General features: G+C 34.8%; 1 protein-coding gene across 1 annotated transcript in view; it reads left to right on the top strand.

The window, feature by feature from the left end:
* LOC128208736 (uncharacterized) overlaps positions 1–24,002 on the top strand; it is a 121,293-nt gene that overhangs the window by 53,378 nt on the left and 43,913 nt on the right. The window contains exons 21-25 of the mRNA XM_052912284.1: positions 2,437–2,457; positions 5,895–5,948; positions 11,217–11,437; positions 12,430–12,675; positions 13,279–13,511. Of these exons, the coding sequence (XP_052768244.1) occupies positions 2,437–2,457; positions 5,895–5,948; positions 11,217–11,437; positions 12,430–12,675; positions 13,279–13,511 (775 nt within the window). The remainder of the gene's footprint in view (positions 1–2,436; positions 2,458–5,894; positions 5,949–11,216; positions 11,438–12,429; positions 12,676–13,278; positions 13,512–24,002) is intronic.

Here is a 24,002-nt window from a genome sequence, read left to right as displayed (position 1 = left end):
GGGGTATTCGTCACTCCTGTGACAGCTCTAGTTTTGTCTGTTAGCTAATGATTAACTCCCGCCAGTGTTTCATATTTAGGCTACACCATGTTAAAGTAAACATTGGTTTTCAGTCGGCGGCGCTATTCAGATGTTGTAATGTAAGACTTCATAGTTTTCAGTATATTTCCTTAGAATATGAAAGGAACAAAAAAACAATATTTTGTATTACAATTTATTTGTCATTAATATGGATGCCTGTATAGAGCATAATATTAATGTTATAGTATTTTTCACTCTGTATGAGTGTTTTGGGAATAATGACATTATTTTTAATCATTTCCAAATGACTAAAATATTATACCCCCTTCCCCCCCACCACAAAAAAATGAAATAAAAAAATGTTAAGGTGGTGACTTATAATAGTTTCAGTTGGGTAATCAGATCCCAATATTCTTCTTTTTTGGCCTGAAAATAACATTTTTGTTCCTTTTATATTCATACAACCAGACTATTGCATGATGTCTTTATAGACCACAGAAATGCTCTCAAACCTATGTTTCTGTGTATCCAAGTTACCATTACATGTAAATCTTACCATTGTTGTGTATCATAGTCCAAAATTCTTCCCCAACATTAAATCATATCAATTATTTGTGTAGTAGTGAGTTTACTGTTGAAGTATTTGTTAATTTAAAAAAATAAAATTATGGGATTTTTCTAAAAGAAAAATCAATGAAGTAGAAACAACCATTACTATTACCGTAAATGACTGGGTATAAGACGATTGGTGGGTATTAGACGCAGGAAAAAAAATCTGTGAATAATCCGAGAAAAAAACTTTTAATCTATGTTTTTGGTTAAAAGACGCATAGAAAAATGTCAAAATCGTCCGGCATTTTCAGCCACCATGTTTGTTGACAGTGACCCAAATTTTTTTTTTCGTGAAAATGGCGATGGTTATCTTTAAAACCATACAACCATACTGTCGAGAATGAAAAGTTATGTTATGCAAAAAATATTTTGACAGTGCCCAACTTTGCTTTTTTATATGTAAGTTTGATTATTGTTTAATTCAATTTATTATTCAAAATCATATTGAATACCGTAATTCACAAGAGTTCGGACACCATAAATTAATTATTTTTTTCGCTCTCCAAATACATAGAAAATTATCATTTTTACATTTTATTTACATGTTTGTTTAACCTGCCTTTTTTCTTCATGTTTGCTTTTTACCACTTATTAATTTATCCGTAGTAATCAATGGTCATAAACTTATTTATTACGCCTATAAGTGTAAATCCTTCATGAAGTTAATTAAAACACCATTTTATACATGCACTAAACTGAATAAACACAGTCTATCGGCTTCAGATCAAAGAGTCACACTGTGTAACATCACATAACTTACAGTTATACCCACGAGGATCTTGTGGAGAGCATGGACATTGCTATGCAGGATTAATGTATAACTGTACGATTATTGCTTCATATAGTCTATAAGTGTGGTACAAGTTTAAAAGCTTATTGGCAGATCGTTTTACAAACATGCCATGTCGATGTTTTCTTAATCCCTTGATTGCCCTTGTTGTTTGTTTAATCCTCAAATAAATATATCACACTTCATTTTCAACAGGCAATAAATCGTTTAGGATGGGTAGTAACTAATTAAATTGTCTCAGTGGTGTATACGGTTAGGTAATCTAGCCAGGCATTGTAAAGATAAAAATCAATAATCTTCGTCTGTGAAACTTGGTAACTATGAAAGTTATGATTGATGTCCTTTGGGTGCCCGAAAATTAGGTACGCAAAATAAATTATTTTGGGAAATAATTATGGGTGTCCAAATATTTAGAGTGTCCGAACTCTTAGGTGAATTACGGTAACTTTAATCGAAAAATATTTTTGTTGAAATTATAAACGTCTTACGATATACCGTATCCCGATCTTCAAATGCCGTTTTAACCCGTATATACTCGGTCAATATGACGCGAGTAACATCCCTTTCTACATAAATCGAAACAAACTCTCGGCTTGAAATTGACCTCAGAAAAAATTTAAAAAAAAATGTTACTGGGTATTATACGCAGGCATTTTTTTGCATCGAAATCTGAGGGAAAAAAGTGCGTCTAATACCCAGTCATTTACGGTAATTTCATACCTGTTAAATTTCCGCCTTAGATATTGCAAGATTTAAGCATTTAATATTGAAACTCTGCAAATGGTTAGTAGTTGACCCGATATGGGATATACAGGGCGCAGGAAACCATATTTGAGTTCAAGCTCATGATCAGATGACCATGTCATGCTATTAAAAGAATAAATTTGAAATTTAGGCTTCTTAGTATAATGATGCATGGTCTTTATCCATGAGCTATTCTATTGTTCGTTTATAGTATATGAATGCTACTTTAGGAAAGTGAATGACTTTGTATTCTTGTTGTTTAACCCCAGTTATGCTGCCCAAGATTTGTGGTGAGTATTTACCCCACTCACTATTTCTAACATGGGAGGCGTTCTTTGTACTCTGTAGATAATTTTGCTTTTATTAATATTTGGTGAACGGTTTCTTATAAAGCTGGGGCTGTATTGGGTATTAAGTGTTGTTTGGTTTTGTAAGCGTCTCTTATCATATTTAGTGGAGTGTAACTTGTGTAATATTCTGTAGAACTATTCTTTTTTACTGAATATTTCCTATACTATTTATTATTGGTTATATCATTACATGTGCATTTAACACATATTTGTGAGAAGGGAAATGATGATAGAACCGTTACACTATTTACAGTTGGTATTTTCTACAGGAGCACAGCACAGTAAAAAATTATCAAAATTATTTTTAAAATGTCAGAATAGAAAAAGTATTTGACAGGATATATAAAAATAAAGAACTATATCACGCCTCCAACATAAACGGCCCTATATAACAATAAAGTACCATCTCACGCCTCCAACATAAACAGCCCTAGTACCATCTCACGCCTCCAACATAAACAGCCCTATATAACAATAAAGTACCATCTCACGCCTCCAACATAAACAGCCCTATATAACAATAAAGTATCATCTCACGCCTCCAACATAAACAGCCCGATATAACAATAAAGTACCATCTCACGCCTCCAACATAAACAGCCCTATATAACAATAAAGTACCATCTCACGCATCCAACATAAACAGCCCTATATAACAATAAAGTACCATCTCACGCCTCCAACATAAACAGCCCTATATAACAATAAAGTACCATATCACGCCTCCAACATAAACAGCCCTATATAACAATAAAGTACCATCTCACGCCTCCAACATAAACAGCCCTATATAACAATAAAGTACTATATCACGCCTCCAACATAAACAGCCCTATATAACAATAAAGTACCATCTCACGCCTCCAACATAAACAGCCCGATATAACAATAAAGTATTATATCACGCCTCCAACATAAACAGCCCTATATAACAATAAAGTACCATCTCACGCCTCCAACATACAACATAAACAGCCCGATATAACAATAAAGTACTATATCACGCCTCCAACATAAACAGCCCTATATAACAATAAAGTACTATATCACGCCTCCAACATAAACAGCCCTATATAACAATAAAGTACTATATCACGCCTCCAACATAAACAGCCCGATATAACAATAAAGTACTATATCACGCCTCCAACATAAACAGCCCTAGTACCATCTCACGCCTCCAACATAAACAGCCCTATATAACAATAAAGTATTATATCACGCCTCCAACATAAACAGCCCTATATAACAATAAAGTACTATATCACGCCTCCAACATAAACAGCCCGATATAACAATAAAGTACTATATCACGCCTCCAACATAAACAGCCATATATAACAATAAAGTACTATATCACGCCTCCAACATAAACAGCCCGATATAACAATAAAGTACTATATCACGCCTCCAACATAAACAGCCCTATATAACAATAAAGTACTATATCACGCCTCCAACATAAACAGCCCGATATAACAATAAAGTACTATATCACGCCTCCAACATAAACAGCCCTATATAACAATAAAGTACTATATCACGCCTCCAACATAAACAGCTCGCTATAACAATAAAGTACTATATCAGGCATCCAACATAAACAGCCCGATATAACAATAAAGTACTATCTCACGCCTCCAACATAAACAGCTCGCTATAACAATAAAGTACTATATCAGGCATCCAACATAAACAGCCCGATATAACAATAAAGTACTATCTCACGCCTCCAACATAAATTACGCAAGGCTCTTGGTCCAGGATTGGTGACTCCATAATTTTCCATATTGGGTCACCAAATTTACATTGAACCAAAATTGCGCCGATTCCAATGAATATTCTGATGAATAAATGAGACATTTAAACAGATTGTCAACGTGATACATACGTTTCAGGGTTAGTAGGCGACCGGATATGGTATATACCGGGCACATGAAACCATATAAGAGTTTGAGCTTTGCTCTCATTCGATATGGTTTCCTCTGCGGCTCTGCCCATATATCCCATATGGGGTCCCCTACTAGCCCCGTACCGTATTATATTAAATGCATCAAATTGTTTTATAAAAAAATAATTTTTAGTTTGTGAAAATTGACTCATGCATGAGTAAAGTACAATCATACCAATGGTATGATGCATCTTTCGACTGTCAGAGTAAGGGCACATGTCTGTCAGTCAAAAGATGCATGAGTTAAATAAAGGGGCATTCCATGTGTGCTTACTCTGTTAGACAAAACATCCATGAGTAACAGATATACCAATTTGTGCTCTTATTCTATTAGACAAAACCTGTTTGATTAACGTAATTAACACTAACTCTATCAGTAATGTTTCAATATTTAAATTTGTTTGATATATTTGTCTCCCTTATACCTTATATTTCTTTAGTCAAACGTTATTATGTAGTTAATGCTTTTCATACATAGATGTGCATAAATATTTTTATTTAATTAAGAGTAAAGCTATGCATGCTGATAGTGCAACTTTAAAAAGTAATTCTTGCTTAATAGATCAACATATTGTACAGTGTAATAATTTTTCAACATCATTAAGATTGAAAAAAACACACACCCAAAATAGCTTAATTTTTATTGAAAATCCCCAAGAAGATTTTAACAATTTCTTGTTTGAAATGGTGCATTTTGAGCTTTTTGTATTACTTTTATTTCTCCAATAATGACATTAAAAATAAACTTGGATTTGGACACCTTCATCCGCTAGTGCATGTTATAACCCTAATGCTAATTATTTCTAATAATTTTTAACAAACTTGCTCTCTCTCTCTCTCTCTCTCTCTCTCTCTCTCTCTCTCTCTCTCTCCTTTCCTTCCTCTGTTTCTCCCTCTCTCTCTCTATCTCTCTCTCTCTCTCTCTCTCTCCTTTCCTTCCTCTGTTTCTCCCTCTCTCTCTCTATCTCTCTCTCTCTCTCTCTCTCTTGATGAAAAAAACTTAACTTTATCTTTGTATCATAGGTTGAAAAATTGCATATTGTAACGTCAAAAAGCATTATGTTTTGAATTTAGGTTTAAAAAATACCAGTTTTCTATGACATTGCATCATGAAATTTGTAACTAACATACACATATGAATTGATAGAATACAAGAGTAGTCTGCGGGTTAAACACTTGTCTGCTTCTCACCAAAGACATCATGGGTATGAGTCCCACCAGTGGTACGTTTATATGGCAGCTGTCAAAAGGGACATCAGTACTGGTTTCTGTCCAGAAAACTGACCATATCAGCTTGTAGCTATCTTAATAATCGAGCTTTAAAGAGTACAAGTATAATGTACAAGGAAATTGGTGAGCTAACATGAATTTGAATATATTGTTGTGTCCAGGTTTTATGTTAAGTTATTTTACTTTATGACTTTAGCCAAGACCTTGAACGACGTTACCAGAGTGAACAAGAGAGGATTGAGCAAGCAAGGTACAGTAACTCCTGAACTATTATTGAATTGTCTACCCTGTTTGTGGAAAATTTGTGGAAAGTTGATGTTTTTTCTCTGAAGTGTCATTACATCATAAGTGCTCATTTAAAAAAATGAGGTGTTGTCGTACTAGCATTAATTTTATGTTGTTGTTCTGGTTATTGTGGTCATCATCATCTTTGTTGTTGTTGCCGCCATCATCATTGTGGTCATTGTTGTTGTTATGGTGTTTTTTGTGGGTTTTTTTTTGTTGTTGTCATCATAGTTGTTCTTGTTCAGGAACTTTTAAAACATAGTACGCCTGGTTATAAACCTGATTAAATTGTTTGGTGACTGTTTTGTTTATTCGTTTTAAAACAAAAATCAAAGCTGTTGAATAAATGTTTAATTCATTTCATTCCAATTTGCACTAACTTCTAATAGTGTTAAACTTCTTAGTGCATGTTTCATTGATAAATTAGTCAGTTGGCACCGGGTTCTTATAGTCTTGCAGTATTATCAATTCATATTGTTCTATTGATGGCAGACAATATTACTGCCAAGTTAAGTGCAAAATCAGCAGTCTAACAGACTTCTACTATAAGCAGTGTTCACAGCTCAGAGATTATTCCTGATAGTGCCTTGTTCAGTTATCATACATAATGGGGGAACTATGTCATTTGTATTTGTTCATAATTTTGTAGATGGATTTGTTTTGAATCTTCCATGTAGGTTATAGGGTGGGGAATCATAAATCCACCAGCCCATTTATTGGTATTAAAATGGATATTTAAGGTGTTTAAAGATAGGATGTTTGAGCTAAGGCCAATATTGTCTAGTGTTTACATGTAGATAACAGATTTTATTCATATTTGGATTTTTTCGGGTAAAAAAGCAGGATTTATAACGATATTTTACACCACACTCTGAATATTTAAGGTATTAACTTTCAAGTTTTAGTGCTTTTTAGTTGTAATTGTATATGCTCCTGTATTTAAGGATGATATATAAATGTATATATATATATATATATATATATATATATATATATATATATATATATATATATATATATATATATATATATGTCCCTCGTCACTTTGTGAGCGTTCGTTTTGCTTTTTTTCGGTGACAGATAATAATAGAATAGATGGCTTGATCCTTAATGGAATTACTCAAAGAAGATTATGTAATATATTTACAACATTTGATGTGATTTGCTCTTTTAAAATACACATACTGTTTCAAAAAGTGGATAGGCAAGAGTATGCGTCACATTCAGTGATTATAGTTATTATAGTGTTAAAAGCCTATTACCATTGTCCTCAATATAATCATGATTTCTTCAGAACTGTTCTAGTGCAAAATGAATAACTATCATTTACTATAATAGTGGTCAAAATTATATTTTGTCAAATGGGATGGCACTGTATTTCTCAAATTTGCTGTATTATATAATTTATTTTGTATTGGCAGAAAGCCGTTAATAATTTTAATTAGTAGATTTTAACAGAGGCTGGACCAGTAGATGAAACATAATCTCGACCACTATGCAGGTTTAAGGGTTATACGGAGGGTTGTAAGCAGCATTTAGCAAAATAATAATGGTACATGACATTCATCGCAAATAAAATAACAACATATTTTGGTAAATTTACACTAATAAACTTTAACCAACTTCATTTTGTTATGCACATGTCAATTGTAACCACAGTCCCCAAGGTCCCGGGGTATACAGGGGATAGACGGGGAAATGGGCTGTTTTTGCAGTGGTTTTGTCTTTGTGCCAAAATAGCTGGGAATGGTCCTTACCTGGGGTGCGGGGGCATATGGTGGGGATTATACCCAGCAGTTCGTCCCTGCAGGGTGGGTATTTTACCCGGGCTTGGCTGGACAAAAAATCAAAGACCCTGCTATTCCCCAGACCAGTGGGGGAGGGGGGGGGGCTGGTTACAATTGACTCAGGTGCATTATCAATTCAATAAGTGTGATTCCTATACTCAAATGTTCTGAACTAAACCGGAGTGGATAGTGCAGAACTGAAATGCAAATTGAATCAATTTTATTTAATATATTGATATCATATTTCTTTGAAAATTATCTTAAAATTACTCAAATGTTCTGAGCTGATAACTGTGAGGGTTGATATTGCAGAAATGCAAATTGAATAATAAATTATGTGTTTATTTACTATATTGATCATATTTCTTTTGAAAATGTCTTAAGTATTAGATAACTTACTCAGTTTTGTTTAAAACACCTGGGTAAACTTTTGAAACAGAAATTATAGTTTTATGCCCATTACTGAGTACAGAATTAAGCTAACATCTCAAATATGGGTGAGACAAGGTTAGAAATTGACAAAAGATGTATTGTTCTAAGTAAATATTTACACTCAAGCTGATAAGCCAAAAACTACAAAGCTGACAATAATGTTGGGACACTGTCACTGGTGTAGCTCCATTAGGCACTTACAATACACCAGGGCCAGCACATAATTGAATGATATTTATGAAAAAGGAATGCATTTTTTAGGGTTTTTTAGTGTATTTTTAACCAAGATATTGTAGAAAGCATCCCGCATTTAAAAATTTCATGTTGGAGCAAGACACTGAACGCCCCCCCCCCCCTCCCTCCCACTAGCCAGCCAACCCTTCACGTCAATTCTGGTCAAGCTACAACCCTGCTTGTATATCAGTCTATGGTACATGGGATATTTCTTTATTGATTTTGATTAAAAACATTATTGTTCATCTTTTGTCTTTTTTTAATTCAGTTAGATTTTTATTTGAAATGAGAAAAGAGAATGTATACAATTAGCTCTTCTTGTTTATGCAAACAGGATTCTATAATTGGCTCTTTGACAGAACGACTGTTATAACATTGTAAAAGATTGAAAGGTATCTGTTAATTCAAATTTATCAAACGCCTGTGAAAAGTTTTGTGATTGGTGTCGAAATAAAACCTTAATGAAACAGATTTTGATAAGATTAGAAATCCTATTGATGTGAAATACTTGCATGTGGACTAAAAAGTGATTTCCTGAAGTATTGTGACTTGATTTGACATGAATTTAGCTTATTTTATCAAGCAAGTCAATAATTGTTTACTTAGTGTCACCATTGGCTTTGTTGTTGTTGTTGTTGCTGCGGCTGTACATTGCTGCAACAGCTTTTACTGAAAAATTGACAATGAGAAAAGTGTTTAGCATCTATATACATTGCAGTTATTTAAAAAGTCAATATAAAAATGTCACTTGTTGATATTTTTTATTGGATAAATATTCTATACAAGATGTCTTTTGCAACGTGTATTGTGATTCTATGTAATTGGACTGTCAATCTTGTTGGAAATAATAGAAACAGCTTTCAGTACAGAGAGGCTATCATACCTTTAAAGAGTAAAGTATTGCCAGGAAAAACCAATCTTGGACATCGATTAAACCAGAGATCCAGGCATATTTTTCTGGTGTCTTAACGATCACTTGCTGTGGAAGGACCTATTTATCAGTAAAAATATATTTTTGTGGATGTTTTCTAAGCTGAATTCCAAATTGGAGGATACATTGGACGAATTCAATTCTTGTGTTAGTGTATCGGCTTGTTCCAGGAGCATAGACAAATTATGTATTTCATAATGAAAAAGAAATTATTGGCATTCAAATGAAGCCAAGCTAGCATAAACATAAGCATGTCGCATAAATCAAAGATAGATGGTCACATGAAGACAAGCAAGACTGTCTCATAAATAAAAAGCAAAACTTTCACATAAATTTAGGCAACACTCCCTCACAGTCGCTTAAATTAAAGCAAGTCTATAGCATAAATATAAGCAAGGCTGTCGCATCAATATAAGCAAGACTGTCACATGAATAAAAGCAAGACTGTCACATGAATATATGCAAGACTGTCACATGAATATAAGCAAGGCTGTCACATAAATAAAAGCAAGACTGGCACATGAATGAAAACAAGACTGTCACATGAATGAAAGCAAGACTGTCACATGAATAAATGTCAGACTGTCACATGAATAAAAGCAAGACTGTCACATGAATGAAAGCAAGACTGTCACATGAATAAATGTCAGACTGTCACATGAATAAAAGCAAGACTGTCACATGAATGAAAGCAAGACTGTCACATGAATAAAAGCAAGACTGGCACATGAATGAAAGCAAGACTGTCACATGAATAAAAGCAAGACTGTCACATGAATGAAAGCAAGACTGTCACATGAATGAAAGCAAGACTGGCACATGAATGAAAGCAAGACTGGCACATGAATGAAAGCAAGACTGTCACATGAATAAAAGCAAGACTGGCACATGAATGAAAGCAAGACTGGCACATGAATGAAAGCAAGACTGTCACATGAATAAATGTCAGACTGTCGCGTAAGCTTTAAACCATAAATATAAGCAAGACTCTCACATGAATATACAAGAATAAAAGCAAGACTATCGCATTAATATCATAGTATAAATCTAAGAAATTTTGACTCACAGTCCCATGAATATAAGCAAGACACTAGTATTGCATACATATTATAGCATAATTATAAGTAATTTTGACTAATAGTCGCATAAGTATAAGTAAGACTTCACGTGAATATAAGCAAGACACTAGTATTGCATAAATATTAAAGAATAAATATAAGTTATTTTGACTCACAGTCGCATGAATATAACTAAGACTATCACATGAATATGAGCAATATTTTCACATAAATATTATAGCATAAAAATAAGTCATTTTGACTCACAGTCGCATGAATATAAGCAAGACTTCACATGAATATAAGCAAGACTTCTAGTGAATATAAGCAAGACTTCACGTGAATATAAGCAAGACTTCACATGAATATAAGCAAGACTTCTAGTGAATATAAGCAAGACTTCACGTGAATATAAGCAAGACTTCACGTGAATATAAGCAAGACTTCACGTGAATATAAGCAAGACTTCTAGTGAATATAAGCAAGACTTCACATGAATATAAGCAAGACTTCTAGTGAATATAAGCAAGACTTCTAGTGAATATAAGCAAGACTTCACATGAATATAAGCAAGACTTCTAGTGAATATAAGCAAGACTTCACATGAATATAAGCAAGACTTCTAGTGAATATAAGCAAGACATTAGCATAAGTTGTTCTTATTTCATGGATAAATCTATTTTAATCACTGAAAATCAAATAATAATCTCTTTTTTTTATAACTATCGGAATATATATTAATTATTGTAAAAATGTCATTTGTTTTAAGTAAATATTAATTTCAATTTCAGGACGGAACTTGAACAACTTAAAAGTGAGCACGAGCGTGCAGAAGAGGCTCGTCAACTTCGGGAAGAGGAAATGTACGCAGCGCATGAGCAGCATCGTGCGGATATCGAGGACCAGAAACATCAGCTTTTACGACTTGTGGAGGAAAATGAGCGTGCACGTGAAAAAGCAAAGGAAGAGTTGCAGCTCGCACGGGAAAGTCTTGCAAAGGAGAGGGAGGCTTGTAAGTTAAAAATGTACTTGCATTATACATGTCATTTAGACCACTACCAGTTGATCAATTGTTTGATGGATGTGCCACACATAAAATTCGGTAAACGCTTTATTTATTAATTTCCCAATGTTCATTGGCTGCATGTTTACGTCTGAATCTCCCCTATTTTCTTAGTTTCTTTACCTAGAATTTAATCCTGTGAAGTCTACTTCGAGGTTTTTTCATGATATACATTCCTAATCAGCAAACTTTTAGAGAATATATTTCCTTGTGTCTGGACAAAATCTGATCCGGCAACCGTAAACTATCTAATTTTGCTTATTGTGATAGTAGGCTGGACTTAAGATGGGCATAAATACAATAACTGTTCTTTTTGGTATTTAAATATATGCGTGTTACTCAGTTACTCACCTCGAATGCCGTCTTTACAATATATGTGTAATTAAGTTGCAGTGGCAATGAAACTTGATTGTGAAGCACTGGATCTGATTGCCATATTGAGAGCGATATTTATGTAATACAATCAAAACCTTTCATTTATAATTGAGAACCTTTTTTATATATGTTTGGTTAGAAATATATATTTTTTTATTATTTTTTTGCTTTGTGCTTTCGCCACTGATTTGCTGAAAATTAAAAAAAATGTTTTTGCTTGCTCACTCCTTATTTTTCTGGAAAAAAAGTAAAACAAATGATTAACTTGTTGTGGCCTCAATTTTGAAGATGAGATGTTTTGAATTTCATTACAAGGAAACCGAAACAAGCAGAAATACCCCTGTAGTAATTTTCAGATTTAAGAGAAACTTAAATCATCTTAAAAATCCCATGACCTGTAAAACATGTAATAAAGTAGACGTTGTCAGTATATTGTCGATCACAGAAGACTCAAATTTCCCATATGCTATTTAATAGTGTCGTAACAATAATAGTAATAGAACCTATTTCTGTTTTTGTACAGTCCAAATGCAATCTGTTTCTGAATGTTTGGCTCTGTCTTTCAGTTCAGAAACATTTAGATGGGGAGCGTCAGAAACTTCGTGAACAGCAAAAACTAGAACAACAACAACAACAACAGGGGTCCCAGGGGTCGATATCAATACAAACAGATCCCTTGTGCACAACGACGACCTGTGTGGGGTCAGATGATGGGCTAAGCAGTGGACACAAGGAAATGGGGGTGGGGCCTAACCCGGGGGTAGATGAAGAAGATGGGCTGATTTTGGCCAAAGATGTGACAGTATTCAGAGGTAATGTCTTCTATAATTTAAAGTGTATTTTTTATATTAGTCAAATTAATACTAGCAATATGAATGCCTATATGCAAGCCATCAAATCCAATATTGCAGAAATAAGTTCATGTCCTAGGTAAAAGTAACCAACTTTTCCTATTATTTAAAGCTGCACTCTCACAGCTGAACTGTGTTTTGACAACTTTTTTTAATTTTTTGTCTTGGAATGAGCAAACTTTTGCGTAAAAATCAGGAAAACAGTTTTTTAAACAACTGAGATCTGTTCTGTTTTGAGTTATCTTTTATGATTGAATTGAAGGCATTGATGCTTAATTAACAATTTAAAACATGTCAAAACTGTCAATTTGTGAGAGTGCAGCTTTAAACTCAAGAAAAATGTTTTTGACACTCCTCTATGTACACATACATCTCTGTATACACATACATATAATATGCTGCCAATTATTATTGCTTGATCCTATTTACTGCAATAATAATGTAAAAAGAATGGATAACACGTGATTAATTACAATATAACCTTTAAATCTAATACAATTTCTGATCTCGTTAATTAATTATAATACATGTATTTAGTTTGTTTCCATGTTATTTATTCTGCAGAGGGCAGAAAGATGTCAACTAAAGAACAGCTTGCTGAACTTGATCAGGAGGAATTTTCCCGCAGGATGTCGTATCGTGAGACGGAGGAAAGTCTCGCATTTCAACAGGAGGACATAGAAGACAGCTATGGTCAGACGCAGCAGCAAATCCAGGCTAGAATCAGGAAGATACAGGAAATGGAGGAAGAATACAAAGAACTTGACAAAGCACATCTGCAGGATATAACTACTCAGGTAAAATAGTTCCATAAGTAGGATAATGTATGTAGATATTTCCCGGTGTGCTGGTACTTTCTCGCATAGGTCAGGGAGTATGTGATTTATTGGGGCAAGTTGACTAAGTGGTTTGATCACTTGACTTGTAAGAAGGGGTTAAAGGTTCTAGACCTGGACTGACTGTTCCCTTTTCTGACCTGGTACTATGACAGCACTGCATGTTTGGCAATATCATAACATGCTCTCAGTGTTAAATTGTTCACTATTAGCACTAGTACTGGTGTCATGAAATTTAAGGACAAACTTCCAGTTTGCAGAGAGAATGTAAACCTACCGACTTGCACACTGGTCAGAGAGAATGTAAGGGGATAATCCAGGCCTGTAAGTGGGGGGTCCCCGGTTTGGTCCCCAGACTGGCTGCTTTCTTTTCTGAACCTGTGACACCAGTAATCGAAAGAAGTTTTCCCATAAATATTCAAGTAGTGAAGTAGTGCCTGGCATATATTTTGTGGTGTGCCACCATTTTGTCATAGAGTTGTGTGCCCTTGAATTCTTTTTTGCCCTTGTCCATTTTGGCTACTCTCACAGTTTTAGACATAGAACGATGATTCTTGGTACACATTGCCACAATGAAAGGGAGTAGTGCCTGGCATATATTTTGTGGTGTGCCACCATTTTAGAGTTGTGTGCCCTTGAATTCTTTTTTGCCCTTGTTTATTTTGGCTACTCTCACAGTTTTAGACATAGAACGATGATTCTTGGTGCACATATTGCCACAATGAAAGGGAGTAGTGCCTGGCATATATTTTGTGGTGTGCCACCATTTTGTCATAGAGTTGTGTGCCCTTGAATTATTTTTTACCCTTGTTTATTTTGGCTACTCTCACAGTTTTAGACATAGAACGTTGATTCTTGGTGCACATTTTGCATTAATGAATATTTTTCTTTAATTCATGGATGATAGCATTTTCGTTGACCCAATTCACTACGTATTATATTTATTGGCCCTTGAAAATCAGTTTAAAATGCTATATTGAAAATTTGAGATTAACCTTGTGAAAAATAAGAATTTGTTTTTCCGAAATCAAATTGTAAAATGTTATTTTTTTCATTATTTGCCTGTGCGAATGTATGTTTATGTGTGTGTGGACTGTTTGTGGTGTTTGTATGTTTGGGTATGGTATCTTTGTGATGTTTGTTTGTGCATGGTCTGTATGTAGCATTTGTGTGTGGTTCATTTGTAGCGTTTGTAAGATTGTGTATGGTCTGTTTCTGGGGTTTGTATGTTTGTGTGTGGTATGTTTCTGGGGTTTGTATGTTTGTGTGTGGGATTAGAGGAACTGTCCATTGTCTTGTTGCCACTGGACCAGTACTGTTAGATTGTCTGTATGTCATCTATTTATTGTGCATTTGGTGAATCTCATACTTCTTATTTTTGGAATTTTCGAGTAGTGAAATAGTACCCGGGCACTCAGACAGTTGATGTAGTACTCAGGTACTCATTGCCATTGCCATTGACTACAGGCTCCAATATCACGAAAATACTTAAGTCAAATCTCAAACTCAGTCTCAACTCATTTCACCATATAAAAGCATAATATTCTTCAAAATCTTGCATGTTCTATACTTTTAAGATGCATATTTTCTTATAGAATGTGTTGATAAAAAGACTTTGTCAAGATTTCAAAGAAAACTCATTCTTGAGCAAAAATACACTAGAGCATTTTATAAAGAAATTACATAATTGTACTCAAATACATTTTTGGCTGTAGAATATATTTCCCTTGGAATTTGACCAAAGGCTTTTATCAGCATATTCTATGATAGAATGCGCTTATAAAACTGTAAAAAAAAACATATGTGTTTTTAATAAATGTTGATGCTATATGGTAAAATGTGTTGAGACTGAGTTTGAGATTTGACTTAAGTATTTTCGTGATATTGGGGCCAGATCTTGTCCCTGTTGTTTTCATGGCTATCAGACACATTGCAGGTTGTTATATTTTATGTGCAGTTTTTGTGAAATGTAAATTTTGTATTCAATAGTTTAAGGATGTAAATGTTAAGATATGGTTTTGAAAGCCTTTGTTGTGTGTGAGATATTTTCCTGTCTGCATATCTATGAATGTAGGAAAATAATGTAAGTGGCTTTGTAGTGTGAATGCATTGAATACTGTAATGTAACACGAGAATACTGATTAGCCGGATTTTTCATAAAAAAATTACGTGTTATAGAATGGCGAAAACCGGGCGGGCGGGCCTACGGGCGTTAACAATTTTGCGTTAAAGTTTTCATTTTATGTAATAAAATCAAGAGTTTTTATCCAATGATAATCAAACTTCATACAATGGTAGAGCATAATGAGAGGAAGTGCAGTGTACAATAACCATAACTCTATTTTTGCTTATTACTGAGTTATTGCCCTTTGTTACTTTTTTTGTCCGGAGTATAACTTGAAAAGTACTGGATGGAATTCATTGGAACTTCATACAATGGTAAAGCACAGTGAGAGGAAGTACAGTGTTCAAGAACCATAACTCTACCTAAACTAATTACTGAGTTATTTGTTTTTTTGCTGTCAATTTTTTTTCCAGACATTAACTTGCAAACTACTTGATGGAATTTATTAAAACTTCATACAATGGTAAAGCACAATGAGAGGAATTGAAGTGCACAAGAACCATAACTCTATTTCAGCTTATCATAGAGTTACTGCCCTTTGTTACTTATTTCTTGTCCGGAGCATAACTTAAAAATTATTGGATGGGATTTAATAAAACTTAATACAGTGATAGATCATAATGAGAGGGAGTGTAGTGTACAGGAACCACAATTCTATTTCAGCTTATTACATAGTTAGTGCCCTTTGTTACTTTTTCTTGTCTGGAGCATAACTTGAAAACTATAAGATGGAATTTAATAAAACTTCTTACAGTGATAGATCATAATGAGAGGAAGTGAAGTGCACAAGAACCATAACTCTATTTCAGCTTATTACAGAGTTACTGCTCTGTGTTACTTTTTCTTGTACGCAGCATAACTTAAAAACTATTGGATGGGATTTAATAAAACTTCATAAAGTGATAGATCATAATAAGAGGGAGTGCAGTGTAAAGGAACTGCAATTCTATTTCAGCTTATTACATAGTTAGTGCCCTTTGTTACTTTTTCTTGTCCGGAGCATAACTTAAAAATATTAGATGGAATTTAATAAAACTTCATACAGTGATAGATCATAATGAGAGGGAGTGCAGTGTACAGGAACCACAATTCTATTTCAGCTAATTATAGAGTTACTGCCCTTTGTTTGTTTTTTCATGTCCGGAGCATAACTTGAAAACTATTGGATGGAATTTAATAAAACTTCATACAGTGATAGATCATAATGAGAGGAAGTGTAATGTACAGGAACCGCAATTCTTTTTCAGCCAATTACAGAGTTATTTCCCTTTTTCCTTTTTTTGTCCGGAGCATAACTTGAAAACTATTGGATGGAATTTAATAAAACTTCATACAGTGATAGATCATAATGAGAGGGAGTGCAGTGTATAGGAATTGCAATTCTATTTCAGCTAATTACAGAGTTACTGCCTTAGGAGAAAGAATTCCACTGCCATAAAAATTCATTAATTTTTGTCAAATCTTTATGAAACTTGCTCAGAATATTTGTTTACTTGTTGTCTTAAACATTTGTGAATATGGGTCACCTCAGATCAAAAACTAAAAATACTAGGTCACTATCTCAAATCCTCTGTTTGCAAAATTTCATCGTCAAATAAAAATCCGGCTTTAATATGGCGTTGGCGTCTTGTTTTAATTTGAAGTTGCGCTAGAATTGGTTACACTATATAAACTATATGAACTCCTCACTCTATGGATGAAGATGGGTTTAGAATTTTAACCCCATCTGCCTTCATGCATAAAGACCTACCCACAAGGAAGATAATTATTTCCAAGTTAGCATTCCTTTCCTTAGATTTAAGCAAACAATATTCAGCAAAGTTTTGTATCTTTCACTTTTTATTCTTCTTTCTTACATAGAATAAAAAACATAATTATATACACATTAAGATTTCCATATACATAATAAAAACACATAATTATATACACACTAAGATTTCCATATACATAATAAAACACATAATTATATACACACTAAGATTTCCATATACATAATAAAACACATAATTATATACACACTAAGATTTCCATATACATAATAAAAACACATAATTATATACACACTAAGATTTCCATATACATAATAAAACACATAATTATATACACACTAAGATTTCCATATACATAATAAAAACACATAATTATATACACACTAAGATTTCCATATACATAATAATAACACATAATTATATACACACTAAGATTTCCATATACATAATAAAACACATAATTATATACACACTAAGATTTCCATATACATCATAAAAAACACATAACTATATACACACTAAGATTTCCATATACATAATAATAACACATAATTATATACACATTAAGATTTCCATATACATAATAAAAACACATAACTATATACACACTAAGATTTCCATATACATAATAATAACACATAATTATATACACACTAAGATTTCCATATACATAATAAAAACACATAATTATATACACACTAAGATTTCCATATACATAATAAAACACATAATTATATACACACTAAGATTTCCATATACATAATAATAACACATAATTATATACACACTAAGATTTCCATATACATCATAAAAACACATAATTATATACACACTAAGATTTCCATATACATCATAAAAAACACATAATTATATACACACTAAGATTTCCATATACATCATAAAAAACACATAATTATATACACACTAAGATTTCCATATACATCATAAAAAACACATAACTATATACACACTAAGATTTCCATATACATAATAATAACACATAATTATATACACACTAAGATTTCCATATACATCATAAAAACACATAATTATATACACACTAAGATTTCCATATACATCATAAAAAACACATAATTATATACACACTAAGATTTCCATATACATCATAAAAAACACATAATTATATACACACTAAGATTTCCATATACATCATAAAAAACACATAATTATATACACACTAAGATTTCCATATACATAATAAAAACACATAATTATATACACACTAAGATTTCCATATACATAATAATAACACATAACTATATACACACTAAGATTTCCATATACATCATAAAAAACACATAATTATATACAAAATTCGATTTACATGTATATGTATGTTTGTGGTTAAAAGGAATATGAGACATGAAATTGAAAATAAGCATTTAGTCTTTTAATTCACATAAAACTGATGTCCTCACTACTTCCCAGATGGAGACATTGACTCTGTCATGAATTCAAAATCATCTGTTGTAGCACATCCTGACCAGGTCCTGTCTGTTCTGAAGTTCATATCAGTGACCCATCATGTTTAGGCTGTTTCAATGTGGATATCAGCTTTGTAAAAACTGATGAAGTATCCTGGCTACATGCCAGATGGGATCTGTCATAAATTCAAAATGATCTGTTGTAGCACATACAAGCCAGGTCCCATCTGTTTGGAAGCTCAGATCAAAAACCTCAATTAATGTTTATATCAACTTTGTAAAAACTGATGAAGTATTCTGGCTGCATGCCAAATGGAAACATTGTCTGTATCATAGATTTTCATTGATCTGTTGTAGCACATCCACGCCAGGTCCAGCCTGTTCTGAAGTTCATAGCAGTGGCCCAGCATGTTGTGGGGTGTGTCAATGTGGCCATGTTCCGTCCCCATTGTATACTCATATAGGTTATGTAACGCTGTTTGCGCTCTCTGGGGTTGGTGTAGCTCCCAGTATGTGAGATGCTGTAAGTAATAAAGGAATGGGACACAGTCACTGACTACATTGTTCTTCCACTTGTCCAATAGTAATCTGTCTTCACCTTCTATACTTCTCAGCATTTCAAATGCAAGATGTTGTGGAATACAGTTTATTTCTTCCTTTGTGAAGGTTATACACATCATTGTGAATTTCTTCCACATCTCTGTGTTTGAGTTGAATATCAACTTGTTTCCAAACTCAGTGCTTGGTATCTGGCATTTTCTTTCATTATGTCCACAGTACTGCCACACTTCTGGCCCCAGCAGTCCTTCACAGTAAGTCAGTACTTCTGCAGCTTCCTCATACTGCCCTCTGCAGTACAACATGGAAGCAAACTTCAACCTACTGGACATAAGGTCTAAGTCAAATGACAGCTGGTACCAGTTGAAGATATCCTGTGTGATTGGTTGTCCCAGATAGATGCACCTTGAAGCCAGGATTGAAGCAAGGGTGCTGCATAGGATTGGGGTCAGCCTAGAAACTACTTCCTGTTCAAGGTCACTTGGGGAGTCTAACATACTATGTAGAATAAACAAATGGCTTTCAATGTCATCAACTGACTTATCAGTTATTAAGTCGTCCATATTTGATGTATACTTAACAAGTTCTTCCATCAGTAGTTCCTGTTGAACAACCATACAGATCTCGGTTCTTGTACTAACATTCTCATATGATATATTTTCAAGACCAGAGCTCTGTAGCAATCTCAAACCAATATTGTCCATACGAGTACGATATAAACACTGCAGTTTTGTGTTGATGAGATGTGAAATAATGCTGCACAGTTTTGGAAGCTCCCACAAGTTCAACTTTCCCACAAACAGATTGACTCCAGAGCTTGTAAAGTGAGGAAAGTGTTTCTGTTTAACCCATCGTTTTAGTGTTTTCAAAAGTAGACACACACATTTCACAATATTGTCTTCCCTCCATATCTCAGCTGGATAGTTTTCTATTGTAAACATCATTGCAGTTTTAATGTGAAAAGTACTAAATCTGTCCCCAAACTCAGGCTTGAATAAAGTTTTTCTAATTATTTTGACCAGTGTGTATGTTTTCACTTGAATAGGACTAAAATCAAACATTAGCAATCGTTCCATCAATGAAGTTGAAATCCTCCACTGCCATTTTGAATAAGGGTAACTGGTTAACTTTGAAGGAATCATGAATGCTTTGGATCTACACATTGATTGTTTAGAAGGGCTCTCAGTGTATCCCTGTGGCACTAGGAAGACTCCAACCTCCCTGGCCCTGGCTAGTGTGTCAGGTCTTGGCCAGTGTCCAGGGCGTGGTCTTCGGAACATGAACTGGCATTCCTCTGGCAGCTGGTTACAATGGTATGCATTGACAATGTCAAGCATTTCAGTATGAGACATTGATGGGCCATGTTGGATTAGTTCACCAGACTCACTTAAACTCTGTATAAAATCCTGAAACTGAACCCTTGTATTAGCCAATAAAACTCGACCCTCTCTATCTAGCACATCATCAGGACCTTCTGCGTGTACTGCTGGCAGTGGGCAGTCATCTCTCAGTCTCTGTAAGTAGCAGTGTTGAGGAGGAGTGAGCTCATTCTTTAACACCAGCAGATTTGGCTTTCCATACTGCCAGGTTGCCCAGTAAAGAGCCACATGTACACTGTTATCACAACGCAAGAAGTCAGTATCAGATTCCATCCCAGACGTTGTTGTGCCCTCACTCTGACTGCCAAATGTGTAATAAGTGTTATTCATATCATTTAACGAGCCACCAACATTGAACATAGTCTCAATCCTCAAACGTGTTCTCCTCCTCCTTCTTATCATCCAGCTGTTGACTCCAATATCCCCCATCACCCGGGACAGCCTCAGTGAAAACAGTCTCTCACTCTCCCTATCACTATCCATAGTTAAGCCATTTAAAATGAGCTTTATAAAAACAAGTTGTTTGTGGTTACAACTTATTTAATTTGTATATTGTATTGATATCTCTTCTAGTGAATGAATTTTTACTTTCGTATTCCAAGCGTTGATTAAACTTCCTTTCTGATTCAAAATTATGAGCTGCTTGTGTTGAAAATCAAGATTGTCGAAAGATAAATGTTAAAATAGATCATTTCAAATCTGCTATTCAAATTATAGTTTAAGTTTGGAGGTATTATACTCCTCTGGTTTACAATGGGAATTCCCCCAATGAATTTTGTGGGTTTTTTTATATTTGAACATTGTTTGTTATAAACTTGGCTTAATTCCAGGCCCTGGTCTCATGAAAAATACTTTCGTAGTTAAAGTAACTTATCGATTCATTTTACCCATTTACACCTCTAGAATTCCTTCAATTCTTGTTTACTCTGTTAGAATTATATTCTCATATAGATAATATTAAAATAGAATTTTGGTGAAGATTAGAGCAGGAAATGTACTTTTTAATTACCAAAAAAGAAATAGTGCAACAACTTCACTTCTGACTGCATATTAAATGACCTGATAAAGATACTCAATAGGCACTATTTGCTTTGAATATAATAACCAGACTGTTGACACACCACCCCCTGTCCCCCCCCCCCCCCAAAAAAAAAAAAATTCTATAAAAAGGTATACCGGTTGTCTGGTTAACACAGTGGTAGTGCGCTCGCTTGTCACCAAGGCGACACAGTTTCGATTCCCGGCTTCTAGGCTTCTCTGTTTTCCCCCACAACACAAGACAACACTTTCGCACAATATTGTGACAACGATGTTGCAATAGCTTGTTTCACAATGGTTGTAAAAAGTTTAGACTAATACATAATGTTTTGGTCTCAAAACGTGGGTCTTACACTATAACAAGTGTAATTTATAAGAGTAAAGGTTCCTGCTCATGACCACTATTTTATCTCCATGTTAAATGATTTGTTTTTTCAGGGGGGGGTGGGGGGGGGCAGGGGTATTAATTTGGAAGGAATTAAATGGCTTTCGCGGATAAACAGTGGCAACTTTTAGGTTAATGGTAATGGATCTTTGTATCAAATTGTGACTTATAATTGTTTACTTAAGAAACAGATGGTCGAATTTGACATCTCTTTATGGTAATGAAACTATAGCGGTCAATTTAAATACAGTCCATTAGCATGGAACTTACCATGCCTATGGCCCTCAAGTATGTCCCCTTGTATTGGAGATGTGGTATGACAAACACTTTGTGTTACATTTTTTTTACTGACTTGGCATTTTAGAACGAAACTAAAAAATGAACAATTTCAGACTGAAATACTATTGTAGCCAAAAGTGAAATTGTAAAAGCACATTTTTATGCCCCCCTTCGAAGAAGAGGGGTATATTGCTTTGCACAGGCATGTCGGTCGGTCGGTCGGTCGGTCGGTCGGTCCGTCGGTAGACCAAAGCTTGTCCGAGTGATAACTCAACAATTCCTGGACGTATGGTCATCAATCTTCACATGAAGGTTGGGCGTGACCTGTAGATGACCCCTATTGATTTTGGGGGTCATTGGGTCAAAGGTCAAGGTCACAGTGACCTTTAATGGTAAAATAATTTAAAGCTTGTCCGAGTGATAACTCAACAATGCCTGCAACCATGGCCCTCAAACTTGACATGGAGGATGGGCCTGACCAGTAGATGACCCCTATTGTTTTTGGGGGTCATCAGGCCACAGGTCAAGGTCACAGTGACCTTGAATGGTAAAAGGTTGTCCGAGTGATAACGTGACAATGCCTGCACCCATGGCCCTCAAACTTGACTTGGAGGTTGGGCCTGACCAGTAGCTGACCCCTATTGTTTTTTGGGCTCAATGGGTCAAAGGTCAAGGTCACAGTGACCTTGAATGGTAAAAGGTTGTTCGAGTGATAACTCAACAATGCCTGCACCCATGGCCCTCAAACTTGACTTGGAGGTTGGGCCTGACCAGTAGATGACCCCTATTGTTTATGGGGGTCATTGGGCCAAAGGTCAAGGTCACAGTGACTTTGAATGGTAAAAGGTTGTCCGATTGATAACTCAACAATGCGTGCACCCATGGCCCTCAAACTTGACTTGGAGAATTGGCCTGACCAGGAGATGACCCCTATGGTTTTTGGGGGTCATTGGGCCAAAGGTCAAGGTCACAGTGACCTGGAATGGTAAAAGGTTGTCCGAGTGATAACTCGACAATGCCTGCACCCATGGCCCTCAAACTTGACTTGGAGGTTAGGCCTGGCCAGAAGATGGTCCATATTGATTTAAGGGGTCATTGGGCCAAAGGTCAAGGTCACAGTGACCTGGAATGGTAAAAGGTTATCCAAGTGATAACTTGACAATGGCAGCACCCATGGCCCTCAAACTTGATTTGGAGGTTGAGCCTGGCCAGAAGATTGTCCCTATTCATTTTAGGGGTCATTGGGCCAAAGGTCAAGGTCACAGTGACCTTGAATGATAAAAGGTTGTCCAAGTGATAACTCAACAATGCCTGAACCCATGGCCCTCAAACTTGACATGGAGGTTGGGCCTGACCAGTAGATGACCCCTATTGGTTTTAGGGGTCAAAGGTCAAGGTCACAGTGACCTTGAAAGCAAACTCGACAATTTTTGGACCTATGGTCATCAAACTTGACATGAAGGTTGGGCCTGCC

Source organism: Mya arenaria, chromosome 11 (genome assembly GCF_026914265.1).
Source record: "Mya arenaria isolate MELC-2E11 chromosome 11, ASM2691426v1".
Classification (NCBI taxonomy): domain Eukaryota; kingdom Metazoa; phylum Mollusca; class Bivalvia; order Myida; family Myidae; genus Mya; species Mya arenaria.
Note: the sequence above shows the minus strand (reverse complement) of the source record. Positions and strands in the feature narration are given on the sequence as shown.